General features: G+C 37.0%; 2 protein-coding genes across 2 annotated transcripts in view; one reads left to right on the top strand and one right to left on the bottom strand.

Moving 5' to 3' along the window:
• Positions 1-7,131, top strand: part of IPPK (inositol-pentakisphosphate 2-kinase) — a 33,934-nt gene extending 26,803 nt beyond the window's left edge. The window contains exons 11-13 of the mRNA XM_032209096.1: positions 1,748-1,850; positions 2,217-2,296; positions 5,015-7,131. Of these exons, the coding sequence (XP_032064987.1) occupies positions 1,748-1,850; positions 2,217-2,296; positions 5,015-5,240 (409 nt within the window). The 3' untranslated portion in view covers positions 5,241-7,131. The remainder of the gene's footprint in view (positions 1-1,747; positions 1,851-2,216; positions 2,297-5,014) is intronic.
• On the bottom strand, positions 5,936-11,426 carry CENPP (centromere protein P). Its single transcript, XM_032209100.1, has 3 exons — positions 11,339-11,426; positions 9,350-9,441; positions 5,936-8,450 (listed from the first exon to the last, which is right to left on the bottom strand). Exons 1-3 carry the CDS (start codon positions 11,365-11,367, stop codon positions 8,332-8,334), a joined length of 240 nt encoding a protein of 79 aa, XP_032064991.1. The 5' UTR covers positions 11,368-11,426; the 3' UTR covers positions 5,936-8,331.
• Positions 11,427-19,299: the final 7,873 nt, after the last annotated feature.

A 19,299-nucleotide genomic window follows, 5' to 3' on the forward strand; every position in this document is an offset into this window, starting at 1 on the left:
ATACTGGGCTTCAGATCTGCAAATTAGTATGGTCAGAGGAGACCTAAGAATGCAGCACCTCTTAAAAACAATGGCATCTTAACCCCTCTCAGTCTTAGAGTATGACTTTATACTTAAAAGAGTTAATATGACCCTGTCATCTGACCTTAAACTGTACTATCCAACTATGTCTACAAATATACGATACCCAACTATGGTGTATTTACTAAGCCTAAAATCTGTACCCTAAAATTGGGAAATTATTCAATTAGTTTGTCATAATAATGAGGGATCTGATTTCTCTATTAGCAAAGCTTTAAATGGAAATTGGAGTTTCTATCCCAAAATACCCCCCCCCCCAACATACTTGAATCAATTGTTTAGATATAAAGTCTGGGGGGGGGGCAGGAAAATTAACATTTGGGGGAGGTGTCTTCTTCTTTCAGTTTTATTTAACAACTGTCAGAGAAACACTGAAAAGTATTTATTATTCCAATTGATTTTAAGAATGAAGGTTTCTGCATTTTCCAAAGAAAGTATGGCTGCTTGGTTTGTCAAGAATGAAAACTATTCTTCATATTTATAAAGATTTTATTTTTCAAATGTTCAAATCATATAGGCAATATGTCTAAACTTTAAAGACAATGACAACAGATCTGGTGTAGGAAGAATATTTGTTTCCAATCATTGGTGACTTATCAAACCATATTGAGCAACGTCGCATTACAAAATCTTTCTACTTTTTTTGCATTTTTGTCTTTCTTGTTTATATGCTTTATTTACTTTGTTCCAATTTTGTATTATAAATAATTTTGTGCAAATTCATTTATTTAAAGTAAGACCATCCCATTCCCTGAGATTGCTGCATACAAATTAAAAATGAAATAGCCTAAGTATACTTTTCAAGAATGTAGAACTTCTTGGAGTAGAACTGTGGTACAGTACAGTATATATTGAAAGTCTGCATACCCATTAAAATGCCAGGTTTTTGAGATGTAAAAAAATCAGACCAAGATAAATCACTTCAATTCCCCCCCCCCCCCCACACACACCTTTCATATAACTTATAGGCTGTACAATTCAATTGAAAAACAAACTGAAATCTTTTAGGTGGAAAAATAATATTATCTTGGTCTGATTTTTTTGAATCTAAAAACTTGGCATTTTGTAGACTTTCTACATACACTGTACATATTTTGATTATAGTATTAATAATTACCTGTTGTATACTTTTGGGAAACCCAAAATAATTCATAAACTAGGGGGAGGCATTGGTTAAGTAAGCTATAAGATGGAGAAGAAACATTAAGAAAATCTAATAGAAGGTTCTTCTTCCTTAAATGGCTCAGTGAGATCTGAGGGTATTCAATGAACATGGAATGTTAGCTTATGATTAAATGTGGGAAGTGGGCTGGTAAGAACCTCCAACCTTGAAAATAGCATGACAGGAATCTTTATTGCAGTCATTCGACAAAACAATAACCCTTTGCAGTTGTTGTGTCACTGCAAAACCAAACGCGAAATATTTATTTTGGAGAGTTCTTAGTTTGCAGTGTTCCTTTCTTCACTGTCTCATGTAATTTTAGGCAGCAGTCACTAGAGGGGACAGTAGCCTCAATTGTTACACACTTGAACTGTGGGAGCTGTGTTAAAGAAATAGCAACTGAAATAAATTTCTTGCTGTTGTTTCATGGTACAGAAATCTGGTTTATTTTCCGTTCTGGGACTCTGCATTTTACTTTATTTTCTGAATGTATTTATTTTTTAGGAACGTACTACAGATTGATGGGCCATATAATGAATCATTCTATGAGAAATTATCAGATCGCTCAAGTGAAGATGATGGAACACTAGCATATGCATTGACAAAGGTACCTTATTTTGACAAGACAGCCTCAGTTCTTTTAATCAAATTCTTTAAATCAATCATATATTTAGATTTTGCATATTTACAATTTCATCTGCAGAAACATTAAACTTTTGTTAAAGACACAGGAAGATTAAAATGTAGCATGATGGAATTACTAAAATTAGTAGCACACTGTATATTGTCCTTTGGAAAATAGAAAACAACACAGCATGCCTTGTTGAGCTATTGCTGTCTACTAATGCAAACACCAGTTACCCTCTTCAACAAAATACTGTGGGATAAGGAGGAAGAAATTAAAAGACCATCTAGGCATGTACTCTTGATTTTTTTAGATGGTAGATGACTATAGACTTGATTTTTGTTACAGGTTCAGCAATATAGAGTCGCAATGACAGCAAAGGACTGTTCCATAATGATTGTGCTTTCACCTTGTCAACAAGATGAATGGTAATGTCTGATAAATATTTTATTTTTAAAAAACCCAATATTTATCTATCTATAAGTATCAATTCAGAAAGTGCTGAATTAGCTTACTGCCTATATTGATAGTAACCCTCCACACAGGAAAAAGGTAGAAAGTAAGTAAGGTAAGTGAGGATTACTGCTCACGTCCTTTCCTTCCTGCAATGTAGCAGTATCCCTGCCCACATTCTGGGACTGAGCTGGCAGTAGAGTCCCCCAGGCGTATGGTTCTAGGGCCGTGATGGCATGCAGAGCCCTCTCTATGGGCACAACAACCATCACCCCAGCCCAGCTCCACCGCACGTGCACCTAACAGGCCAGCTGGTCTTTGAGTCTATGCTGCGTATGCGCGGCCCAGGGTGCATGCAGGGGATGCACACGCATATGCACTGGGGCATATGGGGCACTATGCAAGGGCCCCTTGTGCCCCGTTTTGGGGCTAGAAAACCACCTCCACCAACCTGGAGGCCAAAAATGGGTGGGGTAGGGGCAGGGGCCAGGGGGATGATCATGCGCATGTGCGAGGCACTTGTATTGCATTTTGGGAGCTCATGTGGCACCCCCATGCCCTAATTTGGTTTCCAGGTTGGTGCAGGAGGCCTTCCAACCCCCCCCCCCCCCCGCACCCCATTTTGGATCTAGAAACCATTCTGAACCAACCTGGAAGTCAAAAATGGGCAGGGCAGGGGTGCATATGTGGGGGAGGAGGTGTAAAGCACAGAGGGGTCACGTGCACATGTGCAGAGGGAACACGTGTGGGGGCGCACATGGGGGGTGTCATGCACGCATTGCATTATGGTTGTGGGAATGTGCACGTGCACGCTTTCAGCACACAACAAAAAGGTTAGCCATCACTGTTCTAAGGTATTTCAGTCTGCCATTTCTGATCCCAGGGTTAGAGGTAGTATAGCAGATCACAGTCTCCATGGCAGCCATTAACCTGGACCAACTAATTCGTGGCTCTACTCAACACGGGCTCACACAGGGATATTGGAATTTTGTGAGATTTAGCAATCTTTAGAATGATGGCCATGAAAAACTGCATTAATTTTAGCACATCATGGAAGCCCTGATTCTTGATGGCTGCCATGTTTTGGTCAGCTGACACCTTAAGAGTTGCATAGTGAAAACATGAACTCTCCTGAAAAACTTTTTGTCTGATATCTGGATAAAAGAGAGTGATTCTGCTCTGCAGCTTTTCAAGAACAAATATATAATTTTTGTATGCAATGTACAGTTTCACTTAAAGTCAGATGTTTCATTATCCAAATTGGGTAATGTCATCAGTGCTAGTAATGATGTTACCTAGTTGTGTTAATATAACATCTTCAAGAAAACATCCAAGCTCAGAGAGCACTAAGGGCCCCTCATTTCAATCCTGAGCTATAAATATTCTCATTTATTGGTATGATTTATAGTCGATTGCATACATAGATGTAACTTTTTATCTGTGTGTAATAATCTGAAGGAAATGGAAGAAATATAAAACTAGAAAAGTTTATCTGCATGTTCACCTTTGATTTAACACAATGACATTGAAAATTAAGATTATATTTATTTCTAATAGTTTAACTTCATTTGAAGAGGTTCTAAATGGTGTACTAAAAGAGCAACAGTAAAACAATAATGCAGATATCATAAGCAAAACCAATCAGCCTCTAAAAGCCTTCTGAAACAAGCTTTATCCAGCTTTCTGAAGGCCATGAGAGTGGGGCTCACCCTTTCCTTGGGAGAGAATAAGACCCCACAATGACTACCTGCTCGTATGCCCCTTCCTATTGAGCTTCATGGTAACTAGGAACCTCATTTGGATCAAGTGGACAAAATCTGTCTGTAAAAGATAGAGTCCTGTCTCCTAGTTTTGAGCCATTTACAGTTTTATAATTGGAACACACCAGCAGCCAATGTAGCTCTCTCAGCAGTGGTGATATATTGCAGACATGAGAAGTGCTTGGTTTTTCAATCTAGTTTGTATTATTGTTGCTACTCTAAATTTTGAAGTCTAGACATTCAAAACACGGGAAGTACCTCTGGAATTGGTGTTAGCAGCCAAGTTGCTTTCTGGAGCTATAATTATTTATTGTATGTTTTCAAACTGCTAAATTTTAGAAGCACATGAATAGGAAAATTGGCATATTTCCTCTCCTGTAAAACAGTAGCAGAAATAGTATCTTTACTTTCCCAAAAACTTGAAAAACAGTCAATTCCAACAACATGAGAAATTCCAAGATATAATTTCAATAATAGATGTAAAGCTGTGTGTTATTGTGTTCACGATTGTCTAGATCTTTATTCAGGTTTAGAGTATAGATTCATTTATTAGAGAATCAGAATAGCTTCCTTTATTCCTAGGTTGTCAGTGACAAAATAAGCTATGTGAAAATTGCTACTTTAACATAAGCTCATTATGGTTAACCTCTCAGTGTAATTTATTCACATAGCACTACTGATGGTATAATTATTTAGGAAAGTTTGAAATAAAATGGTAGGAAAAGTTTCAAACAAATTTTTGCACCACATTTCCTACGGGAAAAACTGTATTTTACTTAAAACCACAAGTACTTTCAAAATGCAACATCAGCTATAGCTTGTCACCATTAGGATATAGGTAGAGTTTTCATATAAGGATGACCAGAGAAAGTCAGATAATTTTTCCTTCTCTGGAATACCAAATTGTAATTATTGTTCTTATTTAAATTTCAGCTCTGAGCAGAGGCCAGTGGTTCTAACATCAAAATCAAGATTCACCTTTTCAGTTTCTGTCCTGGATTTAGACCTGAAGCCATATGAAAGCATTCGTCATCAATATAAGCTTGATGGGAAGATAGTGAATTATTATCTGAAGAGGACACAAGCCAAAGATGACTCAGTAATGTCAAATCTTTTAAAAGAAAATGAAGACTGCACACTAGTTCTCCATAAAATGTAACTGGTTAAATATTTAACACAGAGGAAAATTAAGTTATGGGTTTTTTATTATTTTCAGTTGTGCTTTCAATTTATCTACCTTTCAGAAACACAAAAAAAACCCCGAGATTGCCTTGAAGAATGCATTTATTGTAAGAAAGACATGTACTGTTAGTTTGAATGAAATGACTGTTCTATGACTGTAGAAGAGAATTTGATTGTTCAAATGCCGAAAACCAGTATCCTTATTAAAATTCTAACTGCAGCTATAACTATATATGAATTGCTGAGTATCACTTGTTTAAAATAAGGTGATCTGATCAAATTCTAAAATTCTTGATTAGAAATAATTCTAGATTCTTAATGCTCCTTAGACTGCTGCTTGCATATGTATTGTCTCTTATGTGATCTTATGTAGTTGTTCCCCAAATTGTTTAAAACTTATTAAAAAGATTTAATGTATAAAGAAACCCCCTTTCTTGAATAATGATAAAAACAATAAAAGCAAATTAGTTCCCTTATTAAACAGGTTTTAGAAATTATGTAATGTAAACAGTTACAATTACAATTAGCTATTTTCAGCAATTATTTGCTGCATATGCCTCATTAATATTTAGATGCCTCATTAATATCTTTTTCAGTTGCCTAAGCCATTCTGAGGCGTCAATGGGTAACAATTGAGATGTTCAAAATATTGCCATGAATTTTCTCTGGGTAATAGTTTTTCTTTTTTTGTCTGCATTTTTGCTTGGCTTCTCTTTAGACCTTCAACAGCAGCCATTTGCTTTGCTAAGGCATACAAGTTCAGTAGCAATTGGATTCTTTATCCTGAGCTCAACATTATAGAGATATTAAATGTTCTCAGCAAAAGGAGATCTCTCTCTCTCTGCAAGAGTTGTTAGGTTTTTTTTAAAACCACCTCTTGCATACAAAAATAGAAAATAGTGAAATATGCCTTAGATTTTGCAGTGGAAGCACTGTGCTGCACAGTGGCAATAAGGGTGCCATGTCTAATTCAGACTGTGTAATTGGACTTCTGAATCAGAATTTCAGATTTTAGGTAACTACTTATAGGTTATTTTGAAACAGGAAGAGAAATTCTAGATTGTCTAATGGTAAAAGTTAAATGTTAAAGTAGGTAGACAAAGGATTTTTACATGCTGTGAAAAACTTGAAACCAAAGCTGCTTCAGCCATTGAAAAATCGCTGGATTGGAGCCAAAGGTGACTTACACCAGAGAAAGCTGTACATCACAGGCTCTCTGAATTATGTTAGTGATGCAAATTCCTGTAGATGTGATTTCAGTGGGCTTGACCCTGGGCAAGAAGAATTAAGAAGTGGGAAAGAAGAGTCTTCTCCCTGCCCTCCTTTATGTAAGAACAAGTTCTGCAATTGCTTTGATGCCTACCACTTTTTACAGCCTGGCCTTTAGTGGCACAATCTTATCTTTTGACTGTCATGTATCATCACTAAAATATTTATCTGTCGGAAAGTATCCCTAAAAATCTATGATATTTTGTGTGATTTCCAATTTGCTATTATTATATTAAGTTTAATGTTAATATTTATGAGTATCTCACGAGTTTTACTTCTAGATCTGTTAATTAAAAAAAAACTGTATTTTGTGATATTTATTCACCTTAATTCTAAATCTTGTCCTGAGCTTGCGGCCTGTAAGTCAGTGGATGTCAGGTAAGGGCATAGATCTGGAATTTGAATTTAAAAAAAAAAAAATATAATGCACAATTAAATGAACACAACTTTTAAATTTATTAGTAATTGTGAATGTTGCTAAATTTGTTCAAAAATATTTTATTGAAATACATTGTAATACAAAACATTTTTCAGAAAGGCTACCATTCTTAAAGCAAATTAGTAGTAACTAGAGATATGCGAAGCATTTCAAATGTCAAAATATGTTGAAATAATAACAACAAATGACACAAACAGCTGTGCAGCAATGGGCATTTGATTTGGATAGGTATCACCTGCAATATGCAATCAGCAATCGATCAAATTCTGCATCTAGAGAATGCATTTAGGGCAAGATAAGCTAAACATCTTGCATATAATGCTGTTTTGCTCACTGTTCTATGCAAGTCTTTGTGGCATTCCATGTGTGAATTCAAAACTTACCTCCAGAAAAGAAAATTTGTAAGCTTCAGTAGAAATTCTACTTTTGGCAACCTTAAGATAGAACCATTTTGGGTTGGGCTGACATGGTAAGCTGCTAAGTTTAATTACAGCTGCAATGACAGGTATAAAATGAGTGCTCATTAACCAAGCTTTTTAACTTAGATTGTTATATCTTACTATCTATAACTAGGAAGGCATGGGATGCAAATATTGATTAAAATGCTCAATTTGAGGCTTTGTATTTGAAAACTGATATAAACTTCGCTTTTTCTAAAACAAACTATTACAGCACTTTAAAAGAACAGTGAAAACTTTTCATAGCTACTTATTTACTTGGGTTGCATTTAAAACAATTGATTCTAGGAAATCTAAATATGGAAAGATAATACTGGAATATTTAGGCAAGTTATATGCAGATCAGTGCCATCATTTTTGCTCTTTTCTGTACTCATTCTTCATGGAGCATGTGGTTAATAAATTTCAGTTTATGCTTTGTAAATTAAAATGTCTCATTTCTATTTTACGAGTATGATAAACCTGATTTGCCTTCAATCACTGTTTATGGAAGAAGTAGTAGGTGTGCTACTGTATGATGCTCCTGTAGCTTATTTTTAATTATTATCAAACTGTTCTGTATTCTAGAATCACTGTTACATATATACATACAGCTGTGAATTGAAACTGCCACTTTTTTTAGACTTGAATTTATCAGGCTGATCTGAGAACGTTTTAGGAACTGATGTAGAAGGGGAAAAACCACTTTGATTCAGAAAGTTAATTTTTTAATGAAATGCATTCTACTTGTATCTGATTTGACGTTTTGTATTTAAAAAGCTGTATTTATTTGTCATGACAATTTATATATATGTGCCATAATTGTACAGATAGCATGTTTTATGGGTATGGTTTCTAAATGGAAAATAACTTAATGTTTATATTCAATAAAATGATAGATGCATAACTGGTTTTCCTGGCACTCATTTGCCTTCAGAAATTGAATTGATCACAGTTTCAATGGATGCCTGTATCCCAATCATATGCAAGAGACTTCTGAAACCTTGCGGAGCGTCTGATGCAAATTTGTCAGCTAGAGTGCCTATAAGAAGAGATGAAATAGAGAGTTAAAACTTATTTCAAGTACATTCCAAGTGTAACCTTGGGATTTTAAACCACTGCTTTCTTCCTTGTCAGCAATTGGTGTCAGAAATTGTATTGAAAAAAACCTAACTGCTGCCTAGATCTTAATGGATGCCGAGCTATATCTCTATGGAGATTCTCATCCAGATTAGAGTTGTCCTAAAGGTGCTTTTTCAAAAGGCAATTGATTTTTTTTTTGTTTTTTCCTTGAAGATTTTTCACTTCTCAGCTAAGAAAGATAAAGGTCCCTCTTTTGAATATAGCAAAGTCCACATACTGGACAGAGACAATCACTGGTTTGAAAGAGGTGTCAAAGAGGCTATCTGTGTCAAAATTGAACCGCCCTCACTCAACAGCAGTCAGGGGTATGGCACCACCTATGTCCTGTTTACAACACAATTCTTTCAACAGCTCCAAGAAGATTCCACAACCATTTGCACTCTGATTCAGTTGACACTGAAGGAACAGATAAACCAAGTGGCCTCGATGACTCTTGGAGCGCTAATGATCAGATGACTGCAAGGAATATAAAACTTTCCATCCCCCCCCCCTTCAGTTAGAACTGAAGAAGTTTTGTGGATAAGAAATGAAACATCTTCAAGAAGAAAACAAAGTCCAGTTGCCTTTTGAAAAAGCATTTTTGGGGACATGCAGAGCTATACTCTTAATTGAGATGTCTCATGAAAATTGCTGCCTCTAGTCTGACAAGAATGAAAATGTTCAACCCACTTATATCTTTTTGTATCTTTGGAGTTTCACCAAAAGGAGAGTGTTGAGTGGCAGTCGACAAAGTAAACATACTAAGAAGATTGTCAAAATAAAACAAAACTGAAGAAGATGGTTGTGACAAAAAATTACCTTGTAGTGGTATTTTGTTCAAAAGATCCAAAACTGGTATAATATTTCCGTTTTCATCTACCTGTATCTTCCAAACAATCATTAATTCAAATCTATAAAAGTCAGAAAATATAATTAAAATGAGTGCATACAGATAGAGAGGGACATACTCTCACAGACAAAGTAGAGAAAATTAGCTGCATAAAAGACTTTATTTTAAATACTCTCATCTCATGCAAAGGTAATTTGGAACTCGGTAGTACAAAATATAGTGGTTTGAATTCTTGGGCTTGGTACAGTTTTCTGATGGATGAAAACCTGAAAATCGTTGAAAACGCACACTTCCTCAATTAGATTTGGTGCAGGCATATTGGCTTTTTCTGATTTCCCTTGTTTTTCCCCCCCAACAAAGTTGTACTGAAAAGACAACTAGAAAGAAGTTGTGTGAAGGAGATTGGAATCTATCTGTCAGTACAAAAACTCTGGATACTCAACAGAATTGGATCAAATTTGAGGATGGGGTGAGGCCAGGGGCCCTAGAGAAAAATATTTTCCCCCTATGAGAGGCAGTTGGGCAGGGGTTCAGAATGTTGCCCTCCTTCGTCATATAGCAAGAGTAACAGGAAAGCGACTGTGTCTTATCCTGAACTTCCTAATGCTCACATAGATACAACATAGGCCCCTCGGGGAAAGAAAAGAATCCAGAAACTATGTTGTAGGTCCTTTCCCTACCTTACTTTCATATTTGTATTGTGTCATTTTGCTTTAGTGTCATCATTTTTTAGAACTCTCATCTATCTTGAACTCCTTTTCCCATTCGCTTTTCCTGCCATGAAATTATTTCTTTCAATTTATTAAAATAAACTGCTGTTTGTATTTATTTTTTCTGAATGTTTTTACTGTGTTAATGTTTTTAATTTCTTTGTAATTCAAATCTATTTTAGTATAAGCAAGCTCTTCAGAGTCACTTGTTTGAGTCAGGTGGCTAAAGAAATTGAATAAATTAGATAAATAATTTTTTTTAACAAAAAATCCAAGATATAATGTTTCCTATTGAATGATACCAAATGAAAGACAACTGCTACTTTTATTGCATTCTTTCATGCTTTAAAGGAGAAATCAGGAATTTCTGGAAGGCCTTGGAAAATTCCATAGATGCTGTAATAAAGCCCATCATCATTACTATTTCAGACCTTTACAAAAGGAGCGGTAAGTTGTATTTAGAGAGCAGCTTCTACATGTTCTAGATTGGGTCTCAAGCTATATTAAAGGCAAGACAAGGGAAAAATGGATGGAAACTAACCAAGGAGAGAAGCAACCTAGAACTAAGGAGAAATTTCCCAATGGTGAGACCAATTAAGCAATGGAAAGGCTTTCAAAAAGAGACTGGACAACAAATTGTCTGAAATGATATAGGGCCAGGATGGCAAACCTGTGGCATGCAGAGTGCTCTGTGGGCACATGAATTGTCGCCCAAGCTCAGCTCCACCACACGTGGGGTAGTGGTGGTACACGCGCATGTGTGGGGTACAAACACTTGTGCAGAGGTCATGCACACATGTGGGGGGCGGCGGGGGAAGTGCAGGGGATCACACATGCATGTGCAGGGGATGGGGCGCATGTAGGAGGTTGTGTGTGCATGCGTGGAGGGGACGGGGGGGCAAGTGCATTGTATTATAGGTGTGCTTTTGGCAAACGACAAAAAGGTTAGCCATCACTGAAATAGGGTCTTCTGCATGATCAGTGGGTTGGACTACAACATTTTCAATATTTTAAGCTATACTACAGTTGATAAATATGAGATCTGAAATGCGCTTCTTTATGGCTTGTGAAAGACCCTGGTTCTTAGCCAGGTTCACAATTGTTCTCGCTTTCCCTTAAGTACATTGCTTTAATATCCTTGGGGTCTTTGAATGAGAAAAATATGGCTACTGCTATTATGCCACTGCACCACAGCTTCTATAGATATCTGCCCCCACGGATCAATATGAATCAGTTAAGTTGCCTTACTTGGGAAGTTGAGTGCTCCTTAAGAGCATGTAATCTCCATGTAATCCTTCAGGAAGTGCTACAACATCTGGATACTTTTTCTATAAAAAATAAAAGATAAATGGTGTATTCTATTCAGTGGTCAAATATAAATGAGATACTACAAAAAGTGCAACTTCTATAAGACATGCAGCTAATTAGTTTATGTACAATAGAGCTGATGAAATGTAACCTCTTAAGTAACAACATTTATTGCATTGACAGCCGGATCATGAATATGTCAAAGGATGTATTAAGATGTTTGCTTTATTTTTATTAGCAATATTGGAAGAATAATTCATCTCAGGATAACTGAAACAGGCCGATAACTTTGTCACTTGACTTCTGCGCATACTGGCTAGGGAGCTGGTTGACATAAAGATTTTATTGGTGCTTCAAAATGGATAATCTACCTGTACTTATAACCACTTACTTTTCAGTTGACTACTTATGTACTTTCAAGTAATTGAATCTTGATGACCACATAGATAAATCTCCATGACACATTCTAGTTAAAATTCTAATAAAATTAATAGGATATGAGTGATAGATAGCCAACTATAATGACTTAGTCTGCTGTTTTAGATGTATGAACGTTTTGCTTCTTTCAGGAAAAATATGAAATAAATGTGAGATTTGAATACAAAAAAAATCTAATGAATGCTGTATTTTATAACAGAAGTACAAGAAGAAAGGGGTGTGATGGCTCAGTGGTTAAAGATGAAGCCTGACAGCCTAGTTTCAAGACCCAAGCACTGTACACCAGGCTGAACTCCCATTCCTACCCTAGTTACTGCCCACCTAGCAGTTCAAAAGCATGCAAATGTAAGTAGATAAATAGGTACCATTTTGATGGGAAGGTAACAACAGCATTCTGTGTGCCTTTGGTGCATAGTCTTGCTGGCCATGGAAAATGTCTTCAGACAGTGCTGGCTCCATCAGCCAAGAAATGGAAATGAGCATCATGCCCAAGATTCAGACACAACTGGACTTGGAAAGTTTTATCTTTTACAGGAAGAAAGCTTGGGGGCTGCTCCGAGAACTTAAATAGGGTAACTCAAACAGGCATACTAGGTAAAATAAAGAGGTTCCTAGTGGGTATCCCAAAAGCTGAAATTAGATTTTGATCATTAGATCATGATTCTTATAATCTTGCTATGAATAGATAATAAATAAATCAGTATGAAAGAATATATGAGGTAGTGGTGTACAAGACAATCCAACAGCTATTTAATATTCAAAACCTTCAATCAACAAGCCAACACAATCTTAAGCAGTTAATATCTAAAGGCTAGACAATAAAGAAATGGCCAGTGATCACATCTTAACAAGCTTGGTACCTCCAGGGTCAGAATCAACCCAACACATTAGATATTGTGGGAACGGGGTCTTTTGATCTCTTCTAGGGGAATGAAGTTAGAAGGCACTGCTTTTCAGTCAATGCTTGGTTTCAATGGACTGTGATACATTCATTTGTTTCATTGTCTCCTTCTTATGCTGGGGTACTATGATGTACTGATTTTAAGATTATACCATAGATATTATTTAATTATCCGGTATATGCTATAGATTGCCAAGAATCATGGGCTTACAACAAAATACAAGTTTAAGGAATGGATGGATGGATAATAACACGAAGGAAATGGCATGTAGCATGATGTATTAAAATAAGTGCAAGGAGCAAAAGACAACCAGATAGGAACATCAGAGAAACGAAGCTGGCAAGGGAACTGATAGGTTTTTAAGTTTAATGGAGCATAGACAGGATTCCCCTTAAAAAGACAGCAGTAAAATAAGTAATAAAAAAAGAGATTACATTCACTGCAATGCCTCTGATCAAGGCAAGAGCCTTTAAGAAGAATAAAAACTACGAGGCTTCCAGACACACATAGAAGACTGGAGGTTTAAAATACATACTCCTATGTAAACAAGAGCACATATGCATGACATATGCGGGCATGTTTTAGGAACAAGAACAGCTTCGCTTGGAAAAGAGAAGAAAATGAAAGGTGAGGGTCTGGGAAGAATAAGGAGTACACATTTTTGGATAAAGGAGGAAAGGAAGGCAAGAAGAAGAACAATTTGTTCTGGCAGTTCCAGTCTGCCCTCCTGGCATAAGATGCTACCCAAGCAGGAAAGAGAATCCCAACCAAAACAAGGAAGCCAAATACAGAAGCAAATCCCCTTTTCTCTCTCTTTTTTACAGGGGAGAGAGGCAAAGGATTGTTAGGATATCCATCCCATGGGTCTGATTTGGCTCAAATCTTTTTCCACTTTGTTTCCGCTGAGGAAACAAAAGTCTTTAATTTTGATAGGATTTTCCAGGCTCCATCTTTTGTTTACCAAAGGGTTTCCAAGAAGGCCAGTAGATCATGGCAGGCCAGCTGTCAGATCTCTCATGGTTTTACTAAGTTCCCATGATGATCAACAATTTGAATGAGAAGACATTGAAGGGATATTTGCATAACGTCTGGGTAGTCAAAGTATCTTGCATGGAAAACACAGTGTTGGATCAGTTTAATGTTTGAATCCTCAACTCCTGCAGAAATTTGGGTGCACACAAGAGGGTTACCAGGCACCCGCTTTTCTGCCGGACTAAGATCCTTTTTACGAGCCACACTAACTTGATGAATAAAAGTGCTATTTTATATATATGAGTAGGTCCTTAGTATAAAGACCATTTCTCCTTATTTCTTGATCAGAGCACTGAGGCTGCATAAGCACTGTCAATTATTAGGGCTTAGTTAAGACAAAGTGAAACCGTATTGCAGAAGACAGTAAGAGATGAATAGTGGTTATATCCAAAGGATGTAAATGATTCATTTACAGCAGGGGTGTCAAACTGGTGTCCGGATGCGTCACCTGCAGGCCACAGCCACCCCAGCTCCGCAAAGGCAAAAAATGTTGTGATATCTCATGTGACACGATTGAGTTTGACACCGGTGATTTACAGTGTGTATAATATAAATTTAACTATAGCTGTATGATTGTGTAATCTGATGGATTCTGTTAACCTTTTTCATTACGGCTCAGTTGTTACAGATCGTTAGTTCTGGCTCTGCTGATTTGAATTACTAGGATTACTTACCTCTATGATACTCCTTTAAAGGATACTGATTTCATACAGTAATCACCAGCAGAATAGGCAGAAAGGAAGAGATGAACAAGAAAACTATGAGAATGTTAATTCCTGACTGAATTATTGTGTGGGGCAAGGAGTACAGGCCTCTGACATAGAATCATCTTGTATTATATAAATAATGCCATTTATAATTACAGTGGACTGGATGAATATTTTCACTTAATTTAGAGTCAAGTTAAATGGAAGAGTATTTTGAGCTCAATTTAAAAACAAAACCATGAATACTCCAATAGACCTTAAATATGTTGCCTAACTTGAGTATCAAAGCATTAAAAAGGTCAACATTTTTTTCTAAAGTAAGGAAATTCAATCTGCTTGTGTGATTGCAACGAAATAGCAATTAAAGGGAAAGTAACAGATTCTTCGGCTCTTAAGTTGGGCTAAAAAATAGCATGTTACAGACACCATATTTATTCTTGGTGTAGTTGAGGAAATGGAAAGTATGTTTAACCAGGCCAACATGTTATATCACTTGAAAATTCATTATTTTTCCAGAACCTGTAGAAAGCTAAGAGTTTAAATAGATGTTCCTCAGATTTTAGAAACATTGCCATGTCTGGAATTGGCTTTTGCCAAGCCTCACATATGCAGTCACCCACGATACATGCCAAAACTAGGTTGCTGGGAGCAAATATATATCCATTTTGGTTTCTTGTCATCCCAAACATTTTTTCTTGCTTACGTCTTTTTTTCTTCATACAGTTTATATAATGTAAATTATATTTTGGAACATAGTTAATGAACTAATGGAACAGTAATTGCATAGCCCAGAGTTTTAAATATTTTCTTTAATTTCCAGACGCATGATATGTTTGCAACTTGTAGATTACAACATGCAAACAGTTCAGAATAAACCAGTGCAACACAGGTTAATATCATAATAGTCAGTGCCAAAGATAAGCAAATATAATTCACAAGGGCGGTGATATTGGATTTGCAACCTTATTAATCTCATACAGGTCAAAGAAGAACATTGAAAAGTATATGGTTGCAGCTATTAATCTTCTAACTGTATTCAACTTATATTCAATTTTATAAAGAGTAAAAGGAAACTGCTTATAGACCAGTGGTGGGTTTCAGGCGGTACACCCCGGTACGGGTGTACTGGAGCCTGCCCGGAGTGCTCCGGAGGGCCCAACCGCCTGCCTGAGCTCCTTATCTGTCCTTTAAGCCTTTGATGCTTCCACGCATGCACATGGCATGTATGGCGCCTGCGCGCTGCTCTGCTGAGCAGCTGGAGTGTCGCGGAGGCTTGCGGAAGCATCGCAGGCAAGTACGACACATTTGCGCACTGTGTGTGTCCATGTGGGTGACGTGGGGCCCGTTTCAACCGTACTTGTTGGAACGGGATCTGGACCCACCACTGTCATAGACTCACTGCTATGAGTCAAGATAACTGGTGTTGGTAATAAAGCTGAGCCCCCAAGTTCTCTTTGTCTCTTCACAATTGAACATAGGCTAAGATCCATTTTGTCCCATTATTCCCAGGAGGCTTACTTTCCTCAAATTCCTAGTTCTGTACTGTGTTCAGTAGCAAATTTGCTTGGGTCATGTATTTCTCAAGCATACAAAAATAACTCTAAGTGGGGATAAGTGATGAATGCCTACAATGACCATTCTAAAAAGGTGAGAAGACTAATGGACACCTCAAGTAATGACTACTTACTGCAACTATTGAGGTTGCTATGTATTATTTGTGGTGCAAATACTACTACCCTCATAATTAGAAACACGTTTCTTAACTTGCTGGATTTGAATCCTCATGTCGTAGGAATTAATCCATTCAATCCATCTGGAAGCCACGGGTTTGAGACCCTGCATTCTAGATTAGAAGCAAAGCAATGATGTTTGATATTTGACTACATGAACCCTATACCATAATTTTCTGTTTCACGTGTCCCAACAAATGGAGCTACTGAATCAGCAACAGAGAGAAGGAAAGAAACAGCAGAACTGCAGTGTCTGTTGCTGGAAAAAGTGATGGGCTAAGTTTTAAACCTCAAAGGTTTTTAAATGAAAGTCAGCTGAACAAAGAATATAAATTTAAAAATACAGATGTTGTAGCGGACATGCAATTAGCATAGTCAGCAATTTCACATAAAATAGACTCAGATATTATTTACTATACAGCATATGGAAAATATTAATGCAGAATCTCTACCACCACCTCCAATGCTGTTACAGGCTAGAAAAAGAAATAGATTGAGCCTCTTTAGTGCCAATGAAGAGAAGGTCTTCTGGAACAGAGTGTGTTGAATGCTTTTTCCTCGGCTTTGAAACTCAGTGTTAGTCATAGGTTAGCTTAACAGTCCTGTGATGTCCACAGGAAGGGTCAGAAAAGCCAAAATGGCATCTATCACCAAAGCCCTGTCTTGTAATATGCATCGTACATTATGTCACACATAAAAATGGGTAAGGCTTCAACTATGCAGTTACCACTGTCAACTTGGCTTATGTTGTCCCTCTGTAGGCAGATGCCCCTGCCTCATAGAGAGAGATATGTCTCTAGCCTGGAAACTAAAATCAGGCAAGACCTTTCCAATAACTATCTGTAATAGAAAGATGTGAGCCTTACTGAAAGATCTATAAGTAGTCTTTGACTTATGACTTTAACTGAGCTGGAATTGCGGTTGTAAGACATGTCAGTTATTATGCAGGTGACTGATTGATATGACTGATTCAATTTTAGGACATTTTTTGTGGCAGTCATTGAAAGAATTACCAGGGTCATTAAATGAATCCACATCGTTAAACAAAAATTGCAGTTAAGAAATCTGAACCCAGAATTCATAAGTAAATGGAGATTTCCAGCCAAAAATGTCATAAATCATGGTCATGTGACTGGTGCCAAACACTCAAAATGCAACCATATGACTACAGGGAAGATGTGATGTGGGGTGGCAGCCATTGGAACTTTTTGAATCCAGATTAAGTACCTTTTTTGGGTCTAAGATAATGTTGAGTGGTCACTATGTCACTGGCTATCAGTCAAGGTGTATCTGTTCTGTCCCCCAAGCATCCAAATTATACTGATGCCGGCTTGGCCATCTGCCACGACTAATGAAGTAGATAAGCCACCCCTTGTCTAGGAGCCCAGAAGCTTATCTCTATGAAAAACCAGACTCACAGAATTCACGGACATCTTCAAACTTAAACTGATGTTTCCTGCAAAATTCCCCTCCCGTCGCTCCACCGATAAGCTTTCTGGGAGGGGCCAATTAATAACCACCTGTGTCCTATTTCCTTCTGCTAGCCTATTTCCACAGCTGCTGCCTTCTCCTATCAGCCCTCTACATCCATATGTCAGGGACAACCTCTCCCTGTTCTTCCTCACTGCTCCCTGGCTCAGACCCCACCTGGTGGCCAACAGGCCTCTCCAGTCCCTGCTCTGACTCCGAACACTCCCCAGAGTCTTCCTCAGCCTCCAGGGCAGTCCCATAATGTTCATCGCTGTCAGATTCCAGCAACAGGTCAGCTGGCCGCTGCTGGGCCACAACACTATTTATCAATTTCTTCTTTTTCTCATTTATAAATTAATTAGTTTCATTAGTTTAAATTAGTTAAAACTAATTTTGTCACTAAACGGAAATATTCTTGGTTTTATGGAATTGCAAAAGAAAAATGCAACATTCAGCCAAATGTGCCAGTATAGACTTAAAATAAACAACGAGGCAAACAACCAACTGCGGTACAATCTAGAAAACACACACATCCAGGAAAGATTTGCGTCAGAAAAGAGCTGTGGTGTAAAGTACAGTGGATTTAGAGTTTAGTAATTATTTTTTATATACAGTTATACCTGTCAATATTTTCACTTAATGTTGTTTATTTCAAAGATAAGCATATGAAATAAAGTCTACAAATCTAACATCATTTCCGTACAATTAACACATTTTATAATATTTCAATACCGATTCAATACATACTTGATGGCTGCTAATTACTCAGAATGTAAGATATAAAACATTCATACATGTGCTTTCAGATGCTTGTATTTTGAGCATAATCTGACTTATAAATTATAAAGTATATAATTATAAATTATAAAATAATTTTGCCAGAAAGAAGAGAAATATGCCTTGGAGAACCTTTACAGTGCTGGTAGAATTTTTCTTATTATTAAAGAAATGGTGGATTCGAAGGCACTCTTTGGTTTAAATTTGTTTGAAGTATCTTAACTGTACATGGACGTCACTGCATTTTTGAATATCACATGTAAGAAAATACAATCACATCATCTTTAAATGTTTCAGCAAAGTAATTATTTCAGAACCTGGCTTTTTTTTGTTAGAAACTGCCTTCATGTAAACAGATACTTTTTGAAAAGCCAAACTAACACTAAAGGTGTTGTAAGAAAACAATATGAGACTTAGAACCGAGCCCGTTCTCAGGAATGCAATCCACTTCCTTTTTCTTCCAAAGATGACTCTGATAAGATTGTTTCCTTACTGCTATTTTATAAGCCTATATAAATCACTTCCAACTCCTCCTACCCCCGTTTAAAATATCTAGGTTTCAGACCAAGAGAAATAAGATAGAGATGCAAACAAGTAGGCTGCATTCATTTTGAAAACACTTAGGCAAGGAGGAAACACCCTGTTTTGACATCAAAAGTGTTGACCTTCTCCATACATCTGAATCATCTGCATCCAGACAGAAAATTGCACAGTTCAGTTTCTTTTCAGGGGTACATCAATCCATATGTATTCTGTTTATTTCACATGAACAAAGGAACACTGTTTGCAAGCTTAAAGTAGTGCCTGTAAAATTACAGTCCACCTGTCCTGCCTAAATTAGTAAG

The sequence above is a fragment of the Thamnophis elegans genome, chromosome 2 (genome assembly GCF_009769535.1).
Source record: "Thamnophis elegans isolate rThaEle1 chromosome 2, rThaEle1.pri, whole genome shotgun sequence".
In the NCBI taxonomy this organism is placed as follows: Eukaryota; Metazoa; Chordata; class Lepidosauria; order Squamata; family Colubridae; genus Thamnophis; species Thamnophis elegans.